Consider the following 22,508-nt stretch of genomic DNA (forward strand, 5'->3'; position numbering starts at 1 on the left):
GGGGAACATCTGTCGGGGCTGTTGCTGAAATTGTCAGACAAATTCAAGAAATGCCAATAGGCTCTTGCTTATGATCAAATTAAGTGCAATCTCGTAAAGAAAACGTTGCAATTTCCGCAAAATACTTTTTGCATCATGTCTTGCCTCCTGCACGCTCTGGGTTGATTTGGGCAAGGGGCGGTGCTTAGGTGGAGCTATAGACTGTATGAAATAATGGAGGTATCTGCTGTGATGTCATCTATTGGTTTGTGGATTGCTTTTCTAAGCCTCAAGTTTGGCATTTTTACCGTTGCCATCCTGTTTTTTTTTTGTTTGTTTCTTTGGAGCAAGAAGTGACCATATTTGAATGAGGGGGTGAAGTTGTAGAGGAACAAGGGGTGGGTGTGATGTGATCACATACAGTTGCGATGCCTTGCAGACAGATTGTCACTCAAGCATCCCTGCCCTTAATTGTGCATAACTTTTAGCCTTAATAAAATGTAAACAGGTGAGTTAAGAGACCAACCCATTTTTTGTACAAGGCTGTAAACATGTTTATTTCTGCTGTAACGTTAAGCATCTAACTTCTGGAGCCAGCCTCAAGTGGCCATTCAAGGAATTGCAGTTTTTGGTATTTCCTTGTTGTTTTCATTTTAAGCCCTGGAGGTTGCAGCTTGGATAGAGTGAAAAGGAGGCAAGACATGACACAAAAAGTAAGCTGCCGAAATTGCAGTGTTTTGTTTATGTAACTGGTTCATAATTTGCTAACAAACAACCAAGTTTCTTGTAGAGGTTGACAAGGGAGTGGATTTTCACTCCCTTGTCAACCTCTACAAGAAACTTCATATGTAAAAACTATGCATATTTAATACTTTAGTAACCCTCAACATAACACCTGAAGAAGCCTATGTATTTTTAAAAAAACAAACATTTTTTTTTAATTTTTCTTTTGTTATTTACTATTCTATACTTAATAAATTTACTTAACTCAATTGCCTATTATATGTACCTAACTCCAAGGTAAATCCCATGTAAGTAAAAACCTAACTTGGTAAAAAAAATATTATTGTGATTCTAAATGCTACAACGATGTGGCAAATAATTAGTGCTTCATCTGTTAGGTCGATGCTAACACATTATATGAATTACAGTTAACTCGCGAATGGAAATTATTAATGTGATCACAATAAAATCATCTTAGCAAATGATCCATTTTACTTCACATGTACGCTCATACTTACAGGCATATATTTTGTAACAAATAGCTGCTGACTTTACATTGTTAGCTCAATATTAGGGAGCTGGCAGGGTAAAGTCCATTTGATGTCCAGTTCAATTGATTTGGATATCTGCGTCCTCACATAAAGTTCCTTTGAGTAATGTGTAGGTAAGTTCAGGGTTGCAGTGCATGTGTAAAAGGACTTTAACACTGATTTCTAAAATGTATATAAACTAAAACACATATAAACTAAAACACTTTGTGGCTAACAACCTTCCAGTTCTCACATTAAAAGATTCTTACCCTAGCAATACTTGGAAGTGACCCTAAACTAACTTATTTTCTAAATATTGGACTAATTTGGAAAATTGATAAATACAGGTAATATATTTTGACTGCTAAAGTAGAGCCACTAGGGAGAGATGAAATCCACCAGCATTTGAAGCGGTCTTAGCGGTCTGCCAGTGGGGGGGTGCCAAAATTGGAAATCAAACTCAAGTGCTGGTTTTTCTAACTGTCCAGTTACTCAAATCAAACCGAGTGACAATCAGACGATAAAGAGACCACGCAACACAGGGAGTAAGAAGTATATAACCAAGTGTATTCCCTCTGTTAATGTACACATATTTAGAGTCATCTCACTGGAACACTTTACAATAACATTTAGAAAGAACAGGAAGATACTGGGAGGAGTATGCTTGGAATGGAGAAAGAGAGAAACCAGACGGACGTGGCAGGAGAGTGAATCAATGGAGCCTGTCAAATGAAGTGGCTGCCATCTTGTCTCCAGCCATATAGACAGAAATAGATATAAAATAATTAAAAAAAAAAAATATGGAGGATGGATAGAGCCTGCTTTCTCCACAGGGTATGGGGGACATACAGTCTGCCGTACAGAGAAAAAAGGAATAGATGCAGGACAAAAAATAGTTTGAGGATGACAGATGGAGAGTGGAATAAAAGGAGAATGCATGGTTTCATGTTCATAACCCAAATCACATTTGCTCAATTACCAAAAGAAAATACATAGAAATTTCCGTTTCCCAGAATCATAGTCATTTTTTTCTCCAAACAGGAATGATAGTAGGGAAAACACATTTCTCTTAGTAATGGGATGAGAGTCAAATATTTAGACATTTCACAAACTTTTTTCAGGATTTTTCTTTTCTTTTCATGGTACAGTTTTCTTTTTTAATAGAGTTGAGAAAATTGGAATACTAGAGTTCTGTTGTACATCTTCCAGGGAACTGCCGTTCACCTTTTTATTTGTGTGCTCTTCCCACAAAGTTTGCTTTGCCCATTGGCTGCCATCAGTCCAGTCAGGCTAGAGAGGGGGGCGAAAGACACAGTCGCTTTTTCAGCTGCAAGGTATCTCTCTCCACAGTGAAACTCCAGCGAGAATGAATTCAGAATTTCCCTAAAATGTCTCTCATTTCTCCAGAGAAAAGAATCAAATAAAAAAAGAACAGAAAAGAGCAAACCAAAGTGACTGAGTCTTGCAGCAAGGCGTTGCATCAGCCGTACTGTTCATGAGAGGGGTGGGGTCTGGGGAGTGGGGTGTTTGGGCGGTGTCACTGTTCTGACGTCAAAAATCCTAAAGTCTGTCTTCGCTGCGCATGATCAGCGTACTCTCGCCTTTCCACTCACTCACGCTTTAGGTCCATAGGTTTCTGCAACGTCTATACATATATTTATAATTATATAGAACAGAGTTCATCTTGTTTGCTGGAGGTTTTTTCTGTTTTTCGGTTATTAGTAACTGTAAGGACGTGACAGTTTCTCTGCTGGCCCGCTAGGGGGCGCCTCGGAGCCCCAGAAACACATGACACAGATCTGCTGGAACAAAGGACGACCAAGGGGTTTTGGCCTCAACAAGTTTTTGGCGGCTAAACGTACAAGTTATCATCCAGTAGGTTGGAGCGGTGGTATCTCACATAGTTGCTACGTTTAACGTTGTTATGATCATCAATCATCGTCATATTTTTTGTTTTTTTTTTAAAACTCCACAGAAAGAAAAACAGTTTTTATCTCTTTTTCGTAAATGAATACTACATGCTTGAAACACGGCAGAGTTTACGTCGCATCAGCTGCGGAGCACCGTAGACAAGGAGAGAAACAGAGTGCACGAGCGAATGAGAGGAAGAGAGAGAGAGATCCGACGAGAGGTAAGAGATCAGACGTGGAACACTTACAGAGGCGGGAGAGCTGGATTTGACACAATGTTTCTGTAAGCTGGCAGTATATCGTTTTTACAGAGGGATGTCAAGTTGCTAATTCAAAGAGGTGGAAAATAATATGTTGATACTGTCCAAGGTGAAGGCTTACACCACAAGCTTGCCTCAGAGTGAAGCACGGACCATGACACAAATACTGATGGTGGTGCTGTCCTACAGTACTCAAGATATTAAACAAACTGTCGTGTGCTTACCCATAAATCACTGTTTTATCAGCATTTGGTACACGGTTGTTGGCACAGTATGTGTTGAGATCTGAAGTGCAGTAGCCTTTCCTTAAATCCACACCATGGTTAACATTTAATAAGTAGTCAAATGAAAGCAATGCTGAATGGTGTGAACAGAACCATGATGTCACCTTGCCTTCTTATTTTTCTGCCTCCTTCTGATTAGACTGGAATTAGTAACATGTATGGCCACCTGACAATACTGAGTTTTAAATGATTTACTCTCTGTTGCCATTTTCCATATACTGCCTGTTCTCTCTCCCTCTTTCTCCCTCTTGTCTCTTTCCTTCTCTAAGTGCATCTACTGTCTGTCTCTGTGTGTCACGGCGGCGCTCCCTCAGACGTAGTACTCTTTGTCTTTGTTCTTCTTGTTCTTGGTGACCGTCTTGGCAGTGCTGGGCTGTTTCTCCTTCACCAGGGCTCCGTTGCTCTGCGTGGCTGAATTACTGATATAGTTGCGGCTCTGGTCCACCTGGTAGGAGCCTTCGTCGCGGTTGCGGTATTTGTACATGGCGTAGAGCAGGATGAGGATGCAGAGGGCGGCGGCCGCCACGATGCCGACCACCATTCCCGTGGTGCTGCTGGACTGCTGCACCTCCACGGCACCTGGGAGCCCTCTCTCAGGAGACGTGGGGTCTGGAGTGGGAACATGGGGGAAATTTGGGGGATAGGTTATTCCTGGGACTCTGCGGTGGCCTGGGTCGGAAGAGGGGTGGGCCGGCGGCAGCAGCACCTGGTCCCGGGTGTTCATTTTTCCGGCGGGGATTTTGTTGTTGCTACTGCTGCTGCCGCCGGCGGCCGGCTTGATGTGTGGGCTGAGCTGGTCGGGGTTGGCCGTGGGGGTGGAGGAGAGAGGTGGGCGATGGGAGTTTGGGGAGCGGGAGAAATGGCGGTCTCGGGGGTTCTGGACACTGCCCTCGACGGCCGGGGGAGGAGGGAGGACAGTCCTGTCGGTGACCAGGGGGGAGTTTTTGTAATAGTCCTCGTCATCCGACTCGGTCATCTCCCCCGAGCCGTATGCCGACACCTCGATGGTCTCCTCGCAGTCCTCCTGGTCCAAGGGGCAGGGGGGCCGGCCGTTGGGCAAGGGGAGGGACTCTTTGGTGGTTTCGAGCAGGGTGAGGAAAGGGCGGTAGGTGGTGGGGGGTGGGGGGATTACTGGGTAGCGGGTGGCGATGGATGGGGGGTCTAGGGAGTCCACCGTTATTATGGGCAACACTAATTCACCTCCTAGGACAAGAAAGAGACAACGGAGGAAAAGCGTGTTAGAGACCGCCTGAGAAAGCTACCACCTCCAGATGAACAGAAGAAAAACAGTTCAAATGAATACAGCAACACCAGTATTAGAACAGCACTAAAACTTAACATGAGGTTAGTTATATAAGTTTAGTTAGTCTGTTCTATTTAAAAAAGTTAATATGCTGACTAACTGTGAACTGAAATAAATACAAGATGTAAGACAATACTCTGTCTACTCTGCACCTGCTCCTGGCTGTTCTGACCTATCTCCCTATGCTGCACAGACCTACATGTTATATCACTAAAACAAGATAAAAGTAGACTACAAATTACACTGAACAACTTAACATCTAACTTACTACACTGCTAACTTTCTAGTGTCACCTATGCTGACTACACTAACAGATGTTTCTGCTGTGATTGGTTAAATAAGATAGCAAACCACGAGGTTCAGGTCACTTACATCAACAAATTGGCCGCATGATTTTTGCATGAAAAAAAAATTACAAAAAGAAAGCTGTGTAAGATTGTTCTCGGATAGTGATAAACAACTTCCCCCACCCTTGTTTACCTCCTCTCCCCTTTTGCGTAAAAAATAATCAGAATGTAAAGAAATGTTTTCAGAATTCTCATGAAGAATGGGCTCAATCCCTTTTCCCCCTTTGGGCATGGTTGTGATGGCTCATTTCTAATTATCTTAATCTGTATGCAACCCCTCAGGAGCTGCTACAGGAAAGTGATGCCCCTAATTTCCAACCCAAACTCTCAGTAAACTGAGAGACAGCATTAAACACTACTGCTCCCTGATGCCCAGTTCCCTCCCAAACACTACACATAAACATGGGGCAATGATATCCTTCTTTAACAGCCACTAACGTAAGTGAACAGTTACAGAAATCGTCTTAATGAGCCAGAATTTGTTGTCAAGCTTTGGTTATGTAATCTGATTTTAGCCCACAGTGAAAACACCCAAATTAAATAAAGATTATTGGGTGTGTAACAATATCATTGATAAAAGTTGCATTCATTCAGGAGGAATCCTACGACAGGCCCAGCTGGAGTTCAGAGTTAAACATATGGGAGTATGTGAACAGAACATGGCAGAATATCAGTTTATACACTACTGTTAACTTCAGAACAATTTTTCCTTCAGTGTGGCAAATGTGTAAGGGTCACAGTCAAGGAAACATTTGAAAAAACATGGCAGGGGGGATTAGATTATGGCACATCTTGGAGGGGGAGAAAAAGGGAAGATAACAGTAAAACATGACCAAAGAAATGCCAACATCACCAGCATAAAATCATGACTCTGGCTCTTTGTTCATTTGATGAGGTAAATCAGAGTGACTCAGAGGGGGAGGGGGTTGGGTCAGGCATTTCAGGGATGATGGGAGATTTGTAAGGGGTGTTGGGATTGGAACAATTCCCCCATAGCTTTTTATTCAGCTCAGCAACGCTCAAGCCCCCCAAAACTTTGTCAGTCATACAACCATACATTTTCAGAATAGCAAAGGCTTTGTTTACAGAGGGTGATGCATTGAGTTAACAAAGCCACTAAACATATCAGCATATAACAACACACTTGAGAAAAACAGGCCTTGAAATGAAGCAAAATGTGAAAGCTGTAACAGGAAACAAATGTAGGAATTCTTCAACCTTTCTCCTAACTTCTTATTTCTGTGCTATTGCTGGAAAGGCTAGTTTCCATGGCAATGCTCAAGTTATTTCTTGCCATTATATTCCCTTTCTTTCTGCATTTGAGGGCTGTGTTTCACCTTGAAGGCTGAGAGGACAGCGGAGCGCAGTGTCACATTTAAGGAACAAAGAAGAGCCGCACCAGGAAGGATTTTTGCAAGTTTAGTGCGTTCCAAGAAATCTTTTGGTTTTCTGAAATAACTTGTCAAAGTCACAGGAGAAGAAAAAAAAAATGTTTTGGGGACCTCAGAGATAGTTCCACAGAGATATGGGACGTACGTGTGACTGAGGGTGATGGAGGAGATGGCAGTGTCGCTATCTTTACTTTGCCATCTGTCAGTATGGTAGAGATGCTGCAAGTGCAATTTCAAGCTTTATACCTGCAGCCCACCAATTACTGAGGAGTGTCTCCACTGACTGTGTGCCCCACTTACAGTACATGTGGCTGACATAGCAAATGGAGGGTCTTGTGATTGTAAACTCCTTTGCAGAATCAGGGACACTGCTTCATTTGAACGTTTTTTATCTGAAGTCTATCTTATATGAACCCTTAGAAAAGTGCTTTAAAAGGATTCGTGAGATTTTCTGGAAGCAAATGTAGATATTATGGAAGTCTTCAACAGTAGAGTTGGGCTATAAAATTTTCAAAACAGTTTGATATAAAGCCAAACTGGACAACAGAATTTTACCACTTGGTCTCGCACTTTTCAGCAGCCACTCTCGAGTGGACTCTAATAACATTGTGTCCTAATAGCAAACGAGCATCTGACTATCGTGTTTCACCATATAACATTGAAGCTCTGTCCACGCCGAATCCAGTAAATATGCACTTCTGTTACGTGATGTCAGCAAAACCACATATATATCAGCTGTGCAGTCGAGGCAATACTGGAGACACAACCACTTTTTATGGATGAGTAGCCTGCTTGCTGTCTTCCTACATTTGTACTTTTTAAACAGAAACACGTTTTATATTATGACAGACCATACAGCCAACAGCAAGTGGCCTAGGTTGTTAGTAGCGATGGTCATTTACCTTCCCAGAAATTGTAAGCTTCCTGGCGATCTCCCTCCAGTCAGCTGCCACCTTATATTGGTTTTTGTAGTAAATAAGGAGGTATCATGTAGATAATTCCTCATTTTAACCTTCATTGTGGAGCTCTCAAAGTGAGTGACAGGAATAAATAAAAACATGGCGTCCAACAAAAGTTAAGCTCGTTATGACGTGCTGCTTCGCTTGAGGCCAGTTAGGACACCTCTTTCGTTGCCTTCAAATCCAAAATGTTGCGTACTGGCTCAGTTTTAATTTTCTTGAGAAACTAACTTTGCCATGTTTTGTCACCCCAAAAAACACATTATCTTTCTAGCAAGCAAACACAATATGCGCCACTCCCCCCAGAACATGTCAGAATGACAAATACTTGTTCAGCCTCTTCGCATAAATTCAAACTGGTTGAAGCTTGTTCCCCAGACTGGACCAGCAAAACCAGAAACTGACCCAACTCTAGTTAACAGTAAAGGATTTTTAAGACAAATAACTGAATGCGATCGAGAGAGCGTGAACGGCAACATGGCCTGCTGTTTTGAGCAAAACTTTTGTTGGATGTGCTGTTTGCATTTATTCCTGTCACTTGTGTTGAAAGTACCATAATAGATGGTATCTATAGGATACCTTTTTATTTAAAAGTGTCAGCTGGAATGACCATAGGTAATACCAACCTACTTGCTGTTGGCTATATTGTATGTCATTCCTAGGAAATATCACAATATAAAATGTGTTTTCTGTTTAAAAAGTACAAACGTAGGAAGATGGCAAGAAAGCTACTCACCCCTTGTATGTCTCCAGTCTGATCTGGAGCGGACAGCTGATAGCTACGTGGTTTATTTACATGGCGTAACAAAGTGCATATCTAACAGAATCAGTGTGGACAGAGAGCATCTGTTGTTATGCGATGGTCAGACGCATGCATGTTGTTAGGACATGGTGCCACGTCACTCTGCTGTACTTGTAGCGCTCAGTTGAGCCAAAGCCTAAAGGCCATCATCCCATATGACTGGCAGGCAGTGGCTACCAGAAAGATAATGAACTTCAGCCCTCATACACAGAGTGAGCCATATCTCAGCACAGTAGGCAGTTATCAAATGAACCATCCTGTCATTTCCTGTTGTGTGACCCAAGCCTACGGCACCCATAGTTTAAACCTATCAACACCTTCAATTGTTTTTTTCCCTTCTCCACGACTGCACCCTCTTCCCTCTGTATGCAGCTCTGATTGCTCAGTTAATACCCAGGCAGGTTGCTGACAGGCCGAGGAAAAAGACATATGTTGTTCATAGACGTGTTCTCTTGCTGAAAGCTGCCAAGAACTACAGCCTGATATGAAACCAGAGGAAACTCACCATTTGATGGATTTTTAACATGCAGGAGGTTGTCAACGGCAAACCCAAGTGAGCATGAGATATTTAGTTATTTTATTTTACATCAAAAACCCCTCATACTGGTTCAGTCAGCAGTGTTTGCACCGAAACCAGGCCTGACTGAGACCTGCTCTGATGCAAACAGTGCTGAAAAATACATATAACATGATTCCAGTGTGTGGGCGTCTCTTTCTTGAACATTGCATTGCTGCAATTTAAGCATTAAAGCGAGAGAGACTCAAAGGTATTCAGCTTGATTGATTGAGTTTGACTCCATTGATTTGAACAGCTGAGGCAGTGGAACCACGTTTAGCCCACATGATGAAATTTCTTCTTTATCTTTACCCACACGCCACTCCACAGAGCTGCCAGTATGAGTCACCCCCTTGTATTTACTCAACATGAGAACAGGGCAGATGGATAGTGATGCATCTATGTCAATCTCCTGACAAACATCATTATTCTACCGATCACGTTGCCCTGCTCGCATCCATTTGAAATATTTAGCGCAAAAAGGTTGTTTGGAGTTTGAGCATTCTATAATTCAGCTTTGATTAGGCTGCAGATGGAAAATCCAACAGCGTGTCCGAGCATATTAAATGTTCCCTTGCTTGCTTTTAAATCATGCCACAATAGGTACAATAATAGCCGTGTATCTGTGCAACAGGGAGGAAAAAAACCCAGATTCTTCAGACGTGCGACTCCATAAACTGTTTACAAATGCTGCATTTGCTGCTGCCGCTCTCAGACAAAGTGATTTATTCTGACACAAAGGGATGATGCCCCACCCATATCGTGTCTCACTGAGAGTCACATATTGGCTACAGTCAAAGTCACCTCCCTACCGCTCATCAGCAACTGGATCAGCTCCATGAACCTGGCTGGATTTGTTTCTCCAGCCCGCCTGATGTTTCAACCTCACTGCGGTAATAAATCTCAGTGCACAGAGAATCTCTACTTGTTGCAGATATATCAACATCTACTACTTCATCGCCTCCCTGCGATGGCATGGACCTGGTATGTCTATCTTGTTTTCTTACTCTTACCAAGGTGCTGCAACCAAGTATATACAAAGGGTCCATTTGCAAAATGTTATCTGATACATCGTGTGCTATCAGATAAAACATGTTCTTTTTATTGTGCACTGGAGGGAATATCAATCCAAATGGCGTTTTATCTGTTATCGCAAATTAACTCTTCATCGGTTTCACATCTCTTTGCTCCTCTAAGATTTCCTTTTGAGTGTATTTTTTAAAGGAAAAGGTCAAACAACTGCAAAGCTAATTGGCTCTTGGGAAATACAAGCAATAGAAAACTGAGTAATTAAGAAATAACTTGGTCAAAATAAATTGTGAAGCTCCTGGAAGAAACTATGATGTTTGTTTACTGTTTGAAGTGAATAAAGAACCCATTCTCCCTCCACTGCTCTGGGTTAACATCCGATTTTAATTGTAATTTCAATAGATTAGTAAGTTTTAGTAAACATGGATTTGCAGCAGAAATACTTAATGATAAAATGCACCACTGACCAGTCTGAAGTAAAATGGTTACAAGGCATCTGAATAATGTTGAATAATGCAGTTCTTCACTTTTTGATATGTGCATTTAACAGCAGACTGAGCTGACTGAGCACCGGTCTCTGCATTCATTTCTGTAGAGTCAACAGATGTAATAACTGATTCCCCTGACTGATCTCTATGAAGCTCTCTTTGATGCTCATTGTGTAACTACTGTAACTGCGACACTGCTCAATAGCAGTCATAGATACACAGTGAATATACACCGATCAGATTCAACATTAAAACCACTGAAGGGTGAAATAAATAACATTGATCATTTCGTTAGAATGTTCTGCTGGGAAACCTTTGGTCCTGGTATTCATGTGGATACCACCTGACATGCAGGACCCACCTACACAACATTGCAGATCAAGTAAACCCCCTCATGGTAACGGCACTCCCCCATGGCAGTGGCCATCCCAGCAGGACAACATGCCATGCCACACCACAAAAATTGCTCAGGAATGGCCTGAGGAATGTGTCAAAGAACTCAAGGTGTCGACCAGGCCTCCAAATTTTCAACATCCCATACAGATCAAGCATCTGCGGGATGTACCGTTAAGGCTAAGTCCAATCAACGGTGGGGGCTCTGACCTGTTGAGGCATGGACACAGGACCAGTGTCTGGCACCAGGGTGTCAGCAACAGATCCTTCAGTCCTGTGGGATGCAAGATGGGGTACCAGCATGTCCCATGTTTTTGCAGTGTGGCGACATGCCCTGGGAGGCCCTTTGCCATCGGGGAGTGCTGTTGGCACAAGTGGGTACGTGATATGCAACAGTGTTGGGGTGGTGCTTGTCAAGTGGCGTCCCCATGAATGTCAGGACCCAATTTTCTCAGTGCTACAGCGCTCTACAAGACAGCCCACACTACGGAACAGCATGCTGTCTGCCCCTCCCACCCCCAAATCAAAACATTCTACTCCATTGAGACACACTTGGAGGCACGTTATGTTAAGCAAGCTTATGGCAAGATGGTTAGTTAAACCCCTAACACCATTTCCAGACCAGAAATAGAAGATCCTCTGCTAACTTACAGGTCTGGTGTCGGGAACCAATTTGGTTTCAGTTTTTATTAGGAGGATGATGGCGAGAGTGTGGTGGAAAAAAGAAACAACAGAGTGTTGCGTCTGCTACACGACAGTAGGTTACATCAGTGGGAGTACTTCAAACATGTCAACTCAATTACAAAATGTGGAACTATGGGTGAAAACAAGGGGCAACCCACAAGCTAACGTTATCCCCACAGCATTTTAGGCAGCCATTCCTAACTGATTCAGAGCAAAAGAAATCACCGCGGCAAGTGGTTACGTTACATTTAGAGCCGCAGGTATGAGACCTGACTCTGTGGTGGAAAACACAGGCTTTACAAACATGCTTAATGTAACTGAGCCCCGTGACAATATTTCCCAAGGGAATTTCTCTGGCATTTCAGGAAAAGAATTGCTTCTTTCGTTTGTATTTGTTTATGACTACAGTACGACCTTTATATGTTCTCCAGCCGGTCAATATAGCCCCATCGTTGTTCAAGATAATTCTTAATGATGTCAGTTTTAATAAATGTATTCAAAATCAGGGAAATTTTCTCTGGTATTTTTTTTTTCTGTATCGAAAACACAGGAAACTGTGACACCTCTCGAACTGTGAATTTTCTGTTAAATATTTATCAATTTAAGTTAAATCTAAACATGTTATATTGACATTTTGTTCTGTTTAAGCTAATGTTTATACCCTGTATTCTTTAAAATCCTATTTCTTTGTTTTTATATTGCATTGTTTTATTGACTTTTATTGTCTCATGTAGAGCAATTTAAACAGCCTTGTTGCTGAGTAGTGCTACACAATAAACTTGTATAATAGCTCAATACAATCAGTAGTCTTTGTTATTATCCACTCATTTACAAATTGCTATGCCTTTTGTTCTTCATTTTCATTTTTCAGTCCTGCTGATTTGTAATCATGCAATTACTTTGTAAATTCACCCCATTATTACTGCAATCTTGATATCTTGTGTAATTGCCACATTATTTTCACTGAAATTGGTCAGATCAGAAGAACGTTTGTTGTTCTAAGCACTGTGCTTGAGATTGGACGTTACAGTAACGTTGAGGACGCGCTCCTCAGGATGGAGTACTGTTCAGAGATCATGCTCGTTCAAGGCGTTCAAGATCTGACTTGTGGAACCCACATGATAAACCCGAGGCTGTTTACTTGTGGAGGACAGCAAGCAGAGGGAGATCAATAAAGCATCACACTGACAAATCACTGACACCCAAACCCATTGAGCAGCGTGGGTTTGATCACAAGCGAGCTCTTGAGTCACACAGGAAAGGGGGCTCAGTGCTCTGGGTCATCCCTCATCTATCACCACATCTCTTAGTTTCACTCCTCAACCTAAAAAGAACACTCGCAGGTTGCCTCTATAGCATGTCGCCTGATGAATTATTGAGGAGCTCGTCAAAGCTCTGATCTTGTCGGAGTAAAACCGATATAGCGCCTACAACATCCTGGGACTGATAAGTAGCTCGGAGGTATGTGAGGGAGAGGGGAAGTGAGGTCGTGCTGAGGTAGAGAAGGGAGATAAAATGAAAGAGATTTAATGAGCGGGGCTTGTTGTTGGAGAAAGAGACGTTTGATATTCTGTAATTGTGTGTTACTGTAAATACGAGCAGTGTCTCTAAGACGACTTTTCATGTATGTTAGTGCTCACTGGAATATATAAATATATATGTAATATGTTTTTCTGTTTTCCCCAGTACGTTTCATGTCTGTCCCCACTTCCTAGGTCTTGTCACTCTTCTGACAAAGGCTCATTAACAACACCAGAGGATCCAAACCAAAGCTTTAATTGGGTGATGTAATTAAGGCTCCCCTAACAAAGTCAAAGTTTAATTAGCCTGGTGGGAAAGGCGGGAATCCTTCATGGGAATTTCACTCTGCACACTCCCTCAATTTTGCATCCTCTCTTTCGCTTCCTCTTCCTTCTCCCTCTCTCTCTCCGTCTCTCCCCTCTCCGTATTTCTCTCTCCTGCTTTGAGCGCAAAGGAACGTGACACAAATCTCAATGAGGGTCAGTCCTTCACAACGCAGTCCTTCCAGCTCTTTCTCACTCATCTCTTCCTCGGGTCCTTTCCTCGCCGCGTCCTGCCGCTTTTGTCTATTTTTGCACCCACTCTGAGCTCGTCAGTGAGCGTGTGACTGCGGCTGTCCCGCAATCATCGTCTGAGGGTCATCGTTTAGCAGCAGACAGCTCAAACCAAAAAACAAAACAAAAAAAAAAAAAAAAAAAAATGCCTGGGTGAAATGCAGTTGTAAGAAAACAAGTTGCATCCCTTGAATTGTGTATAGTACTACAGCTGCAGGTAAATCCATCAGTAAAGCACATGGAGCTCCTCTGGCTGTATATGCTGTATATACTGTAGGAAGGAGTTGTATTGATCCCCATGAATTCACAGCAGTCATATCTCGCCCGGCTTAATAGAAAATCCGCAGCTGTGCTTAACATTTCTTCTCCTTCCTGAAGGCAGTTCAATAAGACAGAGCTGCATTCTCACATGGTATTGAAAACCCTGGGAATTGCTCCTATCATACAATGACTGTAGGCCTGTGTTTGTGGAGCCGTGATGGAGAGGGGACATGTTTTGTGGACAGCGTTGATTCTTCTCTCCTCCTCGTCAGTTTTCACCGAGGCTTATCCGACCCCGCTGGCTCGCCACGCCGGAAGTCTCGTGGCATCTGGAAGGTGCGATACGGAGCATGTGCGTGCGCGCGAGCCCGTTTGTTGTTTCTCAGGAGAGACGGCTGCCGAGAGAAAACTTTACACCCACAGAGTGAGAGAGACAAGTGTCTGTCTGGTGAGGTGAGCATGTCTGCCACTGTATGTGTGTGTGTTTGTGTGGGCATACGAGAGAGAGAGAGAGAGAGAGAGAGAGAGAGAGAGAGAGAGAGAGAGAGAGAGAGAGAGAGAGAGAGTTGCGTTTGCCCATGGGAGATTAAGCTTGGGCATAGCATCCACTGAAAAACTCTCATTTCTCCTTTCGATAAGAAGGGAATTGAGTCTCTATTTCGGTCCCCACCACCTACAGAGAAAACCGCAAGAGAATGCTCCACTCGAGTTTCTCAGCACAGGTTCAGATCCGTTTCTCCTCACACAAACATACCAAATGCTATAATCCGCCATTTACTGTCCAACATATATTCTATTCAAACCACTAATCCTCATTCCTGATAAAACTTAAGTCAAAGACAGTGAAGTTCTTTCACACACAATGACATTATTGAGACTCTTGTTCTTATTTTATTGTTACTGAAGGTTTGCTCCATGCATTAGAGTCGATTTTGGGCAAATCTGGCCTTTATGTTGTATAATTCATAATGGATCCACACTAAGATTAGTGATACATTTTCAATTTAGTTTTTAATTTACATTTTTTCTATTTTGTAAAAGCATGAAACAAGCTCATAATAAACTGTATTATGCTCAATCTGCTTTTTGTTTCTACCAAAGATGGGTCTGGGAAACTCCAGAGATAACATGTATAAATAGATCTTATACTATACTTTTTTGCAAAGTGACAATGTGTGTAATTTAAGCGTACTTAATATGCGCTCCTAGGCATGGTTTCTTAGAGTGAGCCAAGTGTGATATGATTAAAGACAGTGAAATTTAAAAAAGAAACCCTATTTGCCAAGTTTAATCCTGTTTCCATGTGCTAATTGTTCAGTTATCTCTTGTGATGTGATAAATATGTCAGAAAATTATGTGGAGTATTTTTAAAGTAAAATCTCTCACTTCTCTGTAGAAACTATTCTTTGTTTAAACTGCTTGCATACTTTACTGAATGTGTTTGACTCACTGCAATCTGCACAGCCATCTATAATATGCAAATAAAGTGCACATTTCTGAACTTAATTCTAAAAGATTGCTTACGCCCCAGGAGTTATTAACAGGGTTCCAGAAGAACAATTTCTACTACTTTATAAAGCACAGGTGTTACTTATAACAATAGCTCTGTTCTATTGAAGCGTTCCAGTGTGCACGATGCCAGGAGCCTGAAATCAAAGCAGCTTTCAATAATTTTATTATTTACGCCTGTGCTTTTCCTACTGTGATATGTCAAAATGTCTTCCATGAAAAAGGCCTATCCCAGGCTCTATAACAGCATGTATACCGGCACTGTTTTAATGATAGGTTTCACTGGAGGCAATTGTTGTTTCCATCCCACCCACACCAGTCATTTCAATCTGTGATGCCATTCAACAACAAAAATCTTATCAGACACGATCTTTCAGGAGAAAATGTCATTAAATGTGGATCTGCATATCTCGATTATGTCTCCTACATTATTTGGAACTCGTTTGAATCACGCTGCTTCACCACACGTGGTCCTTGGCAGTTTTCAAGTATGGCCGGCTTAATAGAGGTAGAAACCACAGAGGTGGGGAGTAAAACACATGGCCTTTAACGTCCACCTCCTGTCATGGTGTCAGAACATTACTTGACCTGCTGTTCGCACTAACAGCGCCTCAGCCACCGGGCCTGCCAGGCTACAGCTCTGTGCGGTGCAGAACAAGCTGCGTTTCCACGTTGGAACTGTCCTGCCTTGTTAAAATTGGGGCAGGAGATTGGTGCAACAGCTGGGTAAATGCCAGATACTACCACTTGGCTGAGCAATTTATGGACTGCGGTGCTGCCGACTGCCTGCTGCTTTGAAAAGCAATAAGAAAGGGGGATGGAGGCTACACATCTGGTCAATTGGAGCTGCATACAGAGGGCTTTGCAGTCACAAAGTGTCATATAAAAGTGGAGTAAGGGATACAGCAATATAGCAGTTTCTAGGCTGCACTGTTTTTGGATACCAAGTACTATGAAGACAGAACTCCCTGAGTTGACTCACCATTTCCAGGCTCACACTCCTCCAAATCTTCGTCATCGCTAGGACACTCAGCTGATGCTACTAAGAGGTCATCCGCATTCTAAAAGAACAGAGACAGAAAGCAGAGGAGAGACAGTCAGGACAAATTGTACTGGTCTAGATGATACAAGGAGTCTCTGGCAGCCACAGTGAGGTTCTTGGCTCCACTGATACTTACTCACACACAAGCTAATGCATCCAATAGAGGCAAATGTTAAAAAGTCTTTTGGTAAAAGCATCTTTCTTGGGTGAAGATTTATTGTTGAGCAGTTTGTTAGTACAGTAGCAAATTTGCTGAAAACATCAGTCCACCCCCACTGTCTGATTGTTTTCAATATGGGAGTTTTAGAAAATGGAGGGGCTTTTAACAGCATAATTGATTCAAGAGCCACACTGCATTTTCTCTCCGTTATTAATCTGCAGCCCGGCCATAATAAGTTATAAATTACATTGTACGAGTGTGTGTTCACATTACCTGGCTCTTGAATGAGCCTGCTGACCATGCTTAAGTTTCTCTGCAATATCTCCATCTAACATGCACTTACATTTCTATTCCATCCATGCACTCAACTGCTTCACTTTTCCTAACTCCATATAAAACGGCACATAGTGAATCAATTTAAATGTGTACTTCTTTAAATTGAGCAACCCGGTAATCAATAAATGCCCACGGCAGGGTGTGTTTGTGGCCATAATCCAATGTCTTGCAGGCTGAATGTCAAATGTCTATTTCAGCCTCCTGGAGTTGTCACAGTTGTAATTTAGTGCAACATCTGTGACATACTTGTAAACCCAAATTCAACCTCGACATCCAAAACAGCCCACAGTATCAGCACTGAGTGTAATTCATTGGATAAAAAAAAATCACACAAGGCCCACTACCCCAGTGTACTGATAAATGTCGGAGAAGAGCTGAAGGAGTATATCCAAACTCCAGTTTGACCTGGTCAGAACTTTTCTCATCAGTTTCCAAGTTGAGTCCATGAGGAGACAACTTTAAACTGTCTTGCATCCATCCAGATGAATCGGAGAGAGATCACAAACACCTGGGAGTGCTCTCGACTTAAGACAGTAGCAGCAAGAGTGTAGCTTGTGATCTTAGTTTTATAACACCCTGACACCAAATTTGGGTCAGCGCGAGACAAGTGATGACTCTGACTGTTTCATGGAAACCCACAGTATCCAAGGGGTGAAGGGAAGGAAAAAAAATCAGGCCCCACACACACATCAAAAGGTAGATCTTTTATTCTAAGCATCAAAGTGCATTATTCCACTATGATCAAAGCTGCAGCGCGGCGGGTAGCTCAGAGCTTTTGGAGAAATTGAAATTTGTGTTTCCGCTCGCTTGCTTCCCGCCACCCTGGCCGGTCTCCTGCTGTCTCCACTGTGTCTTGGCGGGTATTGGGGATATTCATTAGAGCTCCATAGCTCCTGTTGGCTTTGCCCATTGTGGTATTTATAATACTATTACTATGTTTGCTCTGCCACAAAATTACACCACAGGCATGGATTATTAACTACCCAAAAGACTGTGCATATATATATATATATATATATATATTCTCATGTGACTATTATGTGATGTACTGATCTGCAGCAGATTGTCAGTATACGACTGTAATCTATAATGTTAAGATACTGGTGTACTCTAATAAACGTAAATAAAAGTTTCTTTCTGCTTTACAGAGACATTCCCTAGTAACCACTCAAGTCATCCGAAGACTGCCCATTGTACCGAAAGCCCATTTTATCCCAAAAACAAACGCCCATTGCTCCGAAGTCCTGCTTCTCTGAAAATACACACTTCCTGCAGTTATACAACCCAATCACCAGAAAAATGCTCACATTGCACATTTAATTTAACCATGGATAACTGACATTTGTCAACAATGCTGTGGTTAACGTGGTTAGGTTTAGGCACAAAAAACATTTGGTTATGGTTAAGAATAGATCATGTTTTGGCTTAAAACACCCATGTTTGGTGGCACAAAAGATGCTGGGAAATACTGCGAAGACTTGGTAAAAACATCTGGGACCAGTGGGTCAGATGCTGCTGTAAAACTTTGGAAAGGGTCGGTAAAAACAACCGTGATTTGTGGCTCAAACGCTGCTAGTAAACTGAAAACTGGCGGGACTTTGGAGCATTGTTTGTTTTTGGGGTAACAGGTTGTCAGAGAAATGGGCTTTCAAACTAATGAGACTGTCGGACTGATGGGGCTTTGGAATTTTTGGGCTGTCGGAACAATAGCATGACACCAGTTATCCTACACTAGCTTCAGTATCTCTTTATATGGTTCCATATCTTGGCGATAGAAGAAAATACAGAACTCAAATAGCTGAGTGAATTATCCATTTCCTGGAATATACTGTGTATTTTGACTGACTGAGTTTCGCCAAACACACCTACAGCCAGACTGCACCAAGATCCCAAGAAGCCACATAACCAGTGCCTATGTAAAGCAATGCCTAAATAAAGGCTTGTGTCTGTGTTATTTAAAGACACTATATGTGGGATTTAAAAGTTGAAATCTGATTTGGTTCCAGACCTCTGAATCACTGTCCGCCTCTCTGATCTTTTTCAGGGATTTCAGTTGGTCTTGTGTTTTGCTCAGTGATGTCAGTTTTTTCGATTGGAAAAACACTCACTGTATGGGGTCCTCCTATGTCAGAGCTGAACAATACGTGACAAAAAAAAAATGCCCACAAAAATGGAGACAAGCATGTATGAGATTGACGCAAATTGGTGTATTTCTTGTAACAACATGACAAACATTAACTGCTTCCATATTAACTACGCAGTGTCTGTGCATGCCTCTGACAGGATGGAAAATACAGTCACTATTAACAACATTTACATCATGCACACTAATATTCCATTTTTATTTCAAATATGACAGTATACTGAATTTGGATATTTTGAAGAAGGCCTTTTTGCGAATGAAGCATTCTCAGAAGAAGACATGGGATATTATTCAGGTTTTAGGAGCATTCGGAATGTCTTTTCACTGGGCCTTTTGCAGCAATTTGTGACGTGGCTACTTGTCATGGACGTGTTGTGCAAAAACCAGTTGCTGGCAAGCTGTGGTAGAGATGCATGTCCAAAAGTAAAGCCTGCATTTCTGGTCGGAAGAGGAAACACATCTACTTTTACACATTATGTAAGACTTGGATATCAACAAGTTTTGGATATTGCAACACCAACCTTTTCAATGTGGCTGAAGGAATGAAAGAGGAAGAATGTGTTTGCACGGTCCAACAAGTCTGCCACTTTTGGAAAACTCAAGAAAATCTATTTTGATGCAAAGAAGCAAAATAGCACAAGCGGCTCCATCAGCTTCACTTTTCCATATTTTGACGTGATAAACGACATGTTTGGGCGGAGTATGCATGGCTGCATGTCAACATGAATGTAGTTGGAATATTCATTTTAATTAGCCATGAATACAGCTTAGTAGGAATATTTCAGAATACGGGCAAAAACTGGAATATTATGCGTAAGGATAGACCGATACATCAGCCGGCCAATATATCGGGCCGATATTTGAGTTTTTTTTACTTGTATCGGCATCGGCATCGGCCGATACGCGCGTGGGTTCGCGGATTTATTTTTCCCTGGCACTTTTTTTCATTTGAAAGTATGTGGTTAAGTTGAACAAAGCTGTTGAATCCTACTGTGTACAGTAGTTGTTGTGTTATTTATGCTTCAGCTTAAATATTTGTTTATTTTATAAAGACATTACTGGAAGATTTAAGAGCACTGAACTCTTTTTTTTATTTGAATGTATAATAATAATAATAATAATATTCTACCTGTTCTATCTCAACTTTCCATCTTGTTTTAGTATTTTTTACTGTTCAATTAATGTTTCTTATTTTAAACTTGAGACCTGTAATATTTGTTATCATTGTGTCATTTTTTTATGTAAATTGAGGGAGCAAAAGCAGTATCGGCCCCAAATATCGGCTCAAGAAAATCGGCAGTCCATAATCGGTCATCGGCTAAGGGTGATGGAAAAAAATCGGTATCGGCATTGGCCCTAAAAAAATCCATATCGGTCTATCCCTAATTATGCGTATGGAAACATTATCATGTATTGATTAGCTACTACTGATTCATCCAAAACGTGGGCAACAAATTTATTTATTCTGCAGAATGTAAAATCAGTTTACTTAACAACAAATTGTAGCTTCCAACCAACAGCACATATAAATGAATTTGAAGCTTGGTGATTGGATGTTTCTTGGCAAAATGCACCTTGGGAATCTACAAATTAAAATTAAATTAACCACTTCTGAAACCTGCATTGCACATTATAAAACAGAGAGGAATTGAAATACCTTGCCAATTACCTGTTAGCACCTGGCTCTTAATTTTAATTTAAAAAAAAAAACATTTACAATGCTGTGTTTAAGTGTAGCTCAAACACTTAAAGAACTCATAGTGCAACATATATGCTGCCTAAATTTGAGCTATTTACAGAGTTTAGTTGAGTTGTGTATGAGTTGTTTGTTCAGCTGTGATACACACCACCGCTCTTGCTAAATCCTTTTTCCCAGGACAGACATCCCGGGCATTGAGTGCTGAGAAGAGCAAGACTTCATACACTGTCTGCTGTCTAACAGCTGTTCAATATCAATGTAATTCTCCACCTCTCATGACTTTTTGCTTCATTTGACTTGACTACAACTGTTTCTAATAACAGTTTCAGAAGAACAGTTAATGTTTTCTCTTTTATTTTCTCTCTCCATCGAGGGTGAGCAGATGAGCCTGCCAGGCCTTCAACATGGCCTTGCAAATTCGAAAATAAAAATTATCGAGTCACACTGGGACCATCTGTATGAAAGATCAGGGCTGTGTTAGCCAACTATACACTCCAATAATGCCCTCATGTTTTTGTAGGCATGGCAAAATATCTTTGATCATTAAAGAATGTGGATGAGTGACTCATTGGTAATGTCTATTCATTCTCAAGCACATATCTTTAATGCTATTTTAGGCCATTGTGACGATACACTATGTTCTGCTAGGTACATAATAATAATAAAAAAGAAGCTGTTACAATATACGTACACTAGCTGGAAAATAGATTCTTAGCAATAAAAAGCACTCTAAAGGTGGGACTCTGCTTTTTTATGACCCTACATAAACGTCAGTCAGCGAATGCAGCACACATTAGGGCTTGTAACAACAGAAGCAGACAACACTCAACAATACTAAAGTGGTTCCAGATAATTTATCAAACGGGGGCCGTCTATGGCTGCCAATTTCACATCACAGACCATTGCCGTAAAAAGCTTGTTATATGCTGATCACGGAAGAATGTTTCCGCCAAGAAGTCTGGAGGCTGGAGATATGATATTGAACTGAGTGGATGGCTACATGTGACATGTTAGAGTCAGGTTCCATTGATCTCATCTTTAGAGAGAAGATGCAGAAACACTAAACCATGGACCATTCATCTAAATAAGTCATGCCAACTGAGCAGGATGGAGACGGTGGTGCCTGTAAAGGAGCCCTGACCGACCTTTGAGTCAAAAAAAAAAAAAAAAAAAATCTAACTTGTCTGTAATTACATTCCAACTGACTGAAAGAAGTCAAGAAGTACTTCATTTGTCCCCACAGGGGCAGCAGGTTGTGCGGCAGTGACAGCAGTAATAACTAGGGCAGAGTACCTTCAAGGTATCAACCAAAATAACCCAGTATCAAGTAGTATCAGACCTTCTCCAGTCAGGTGATACCTGCGTTCAATCCTTTTTGCAATACAATTTGTGTGGTATTACTAGCAGTCAATCACTGCAAGCATTCCTCAATATAATGACATGTGATTCGCCCACTACTGCAGCAGCTACAACCCATATAGTGTTACACCTTTTCCCCCAAATTAGATCTGATTCTTGAACCAGGTCCACTCAGGACTCCTGGAACCTTGGTGCTATCTAGCAAACCAGCCTGTGTTTTACTAGCTTTGATCAGAGCCATTGTAATCAAGGTTGCATTGTCAACAGAGGGCACTGCACAATACAC

The 22,508-nt window shown here is 41.6% G+C and overlaps 1 protein-coding gene across 12 annotated transcripts in view; it reads right to left on the reverse strand.

Moving 5' to 3' along the window:
• Positions 1-1,778: 1,778 nt before the first annotated feature.
• The window catches only part of nrxn2b (neurexin 2b), an 835,675-nt gene continuing 814,945 nt past the window's right edge, over positions 1,779-22,508 (reverse strand). For 9 of the 12 annotated variants that reach the window (XM_078164201.1, XM_078164202.1, XM_078164200.1 and 6 more), the window contains 2 exons: positions 16,466-16,544; positions 1,779-4,889 (listed from right to left, as the gene is read on the reverse strand). In XM_078164201.1, coding sequence (XP_078020327.1) covers positions 3,997-4,889; positions 16,466-16,544 — 972 coding nt within the window. In that variant the 3' untranslated portion in view covers positions 1,779-3,996. The remainder of the gene's footprint in view (positions 4,890-16,465; positions 16,545-22,508) is intronic. The other 3 variants (XM_078164203.1, XM_078164204.1, XM_033609830.2) reach the window with 1 other exon arrangement.

The sequence above is a fragment of the Epinephelus lanceolatus genome, chromosome 22 (genome assembly GCF_041903045.1).
Source record: "Epinephelus lanceolatus isolate andai-2023 chromosome 22, ASM4190304v1, whole genome shotgun sequence".
Classification (NCBI taxonomy): Eukaryota; Metazoa; Chordata; class Actinopteri; order Perciformes; family Serranidae; genus Epinephelus; species Epinephelus lanceolatus.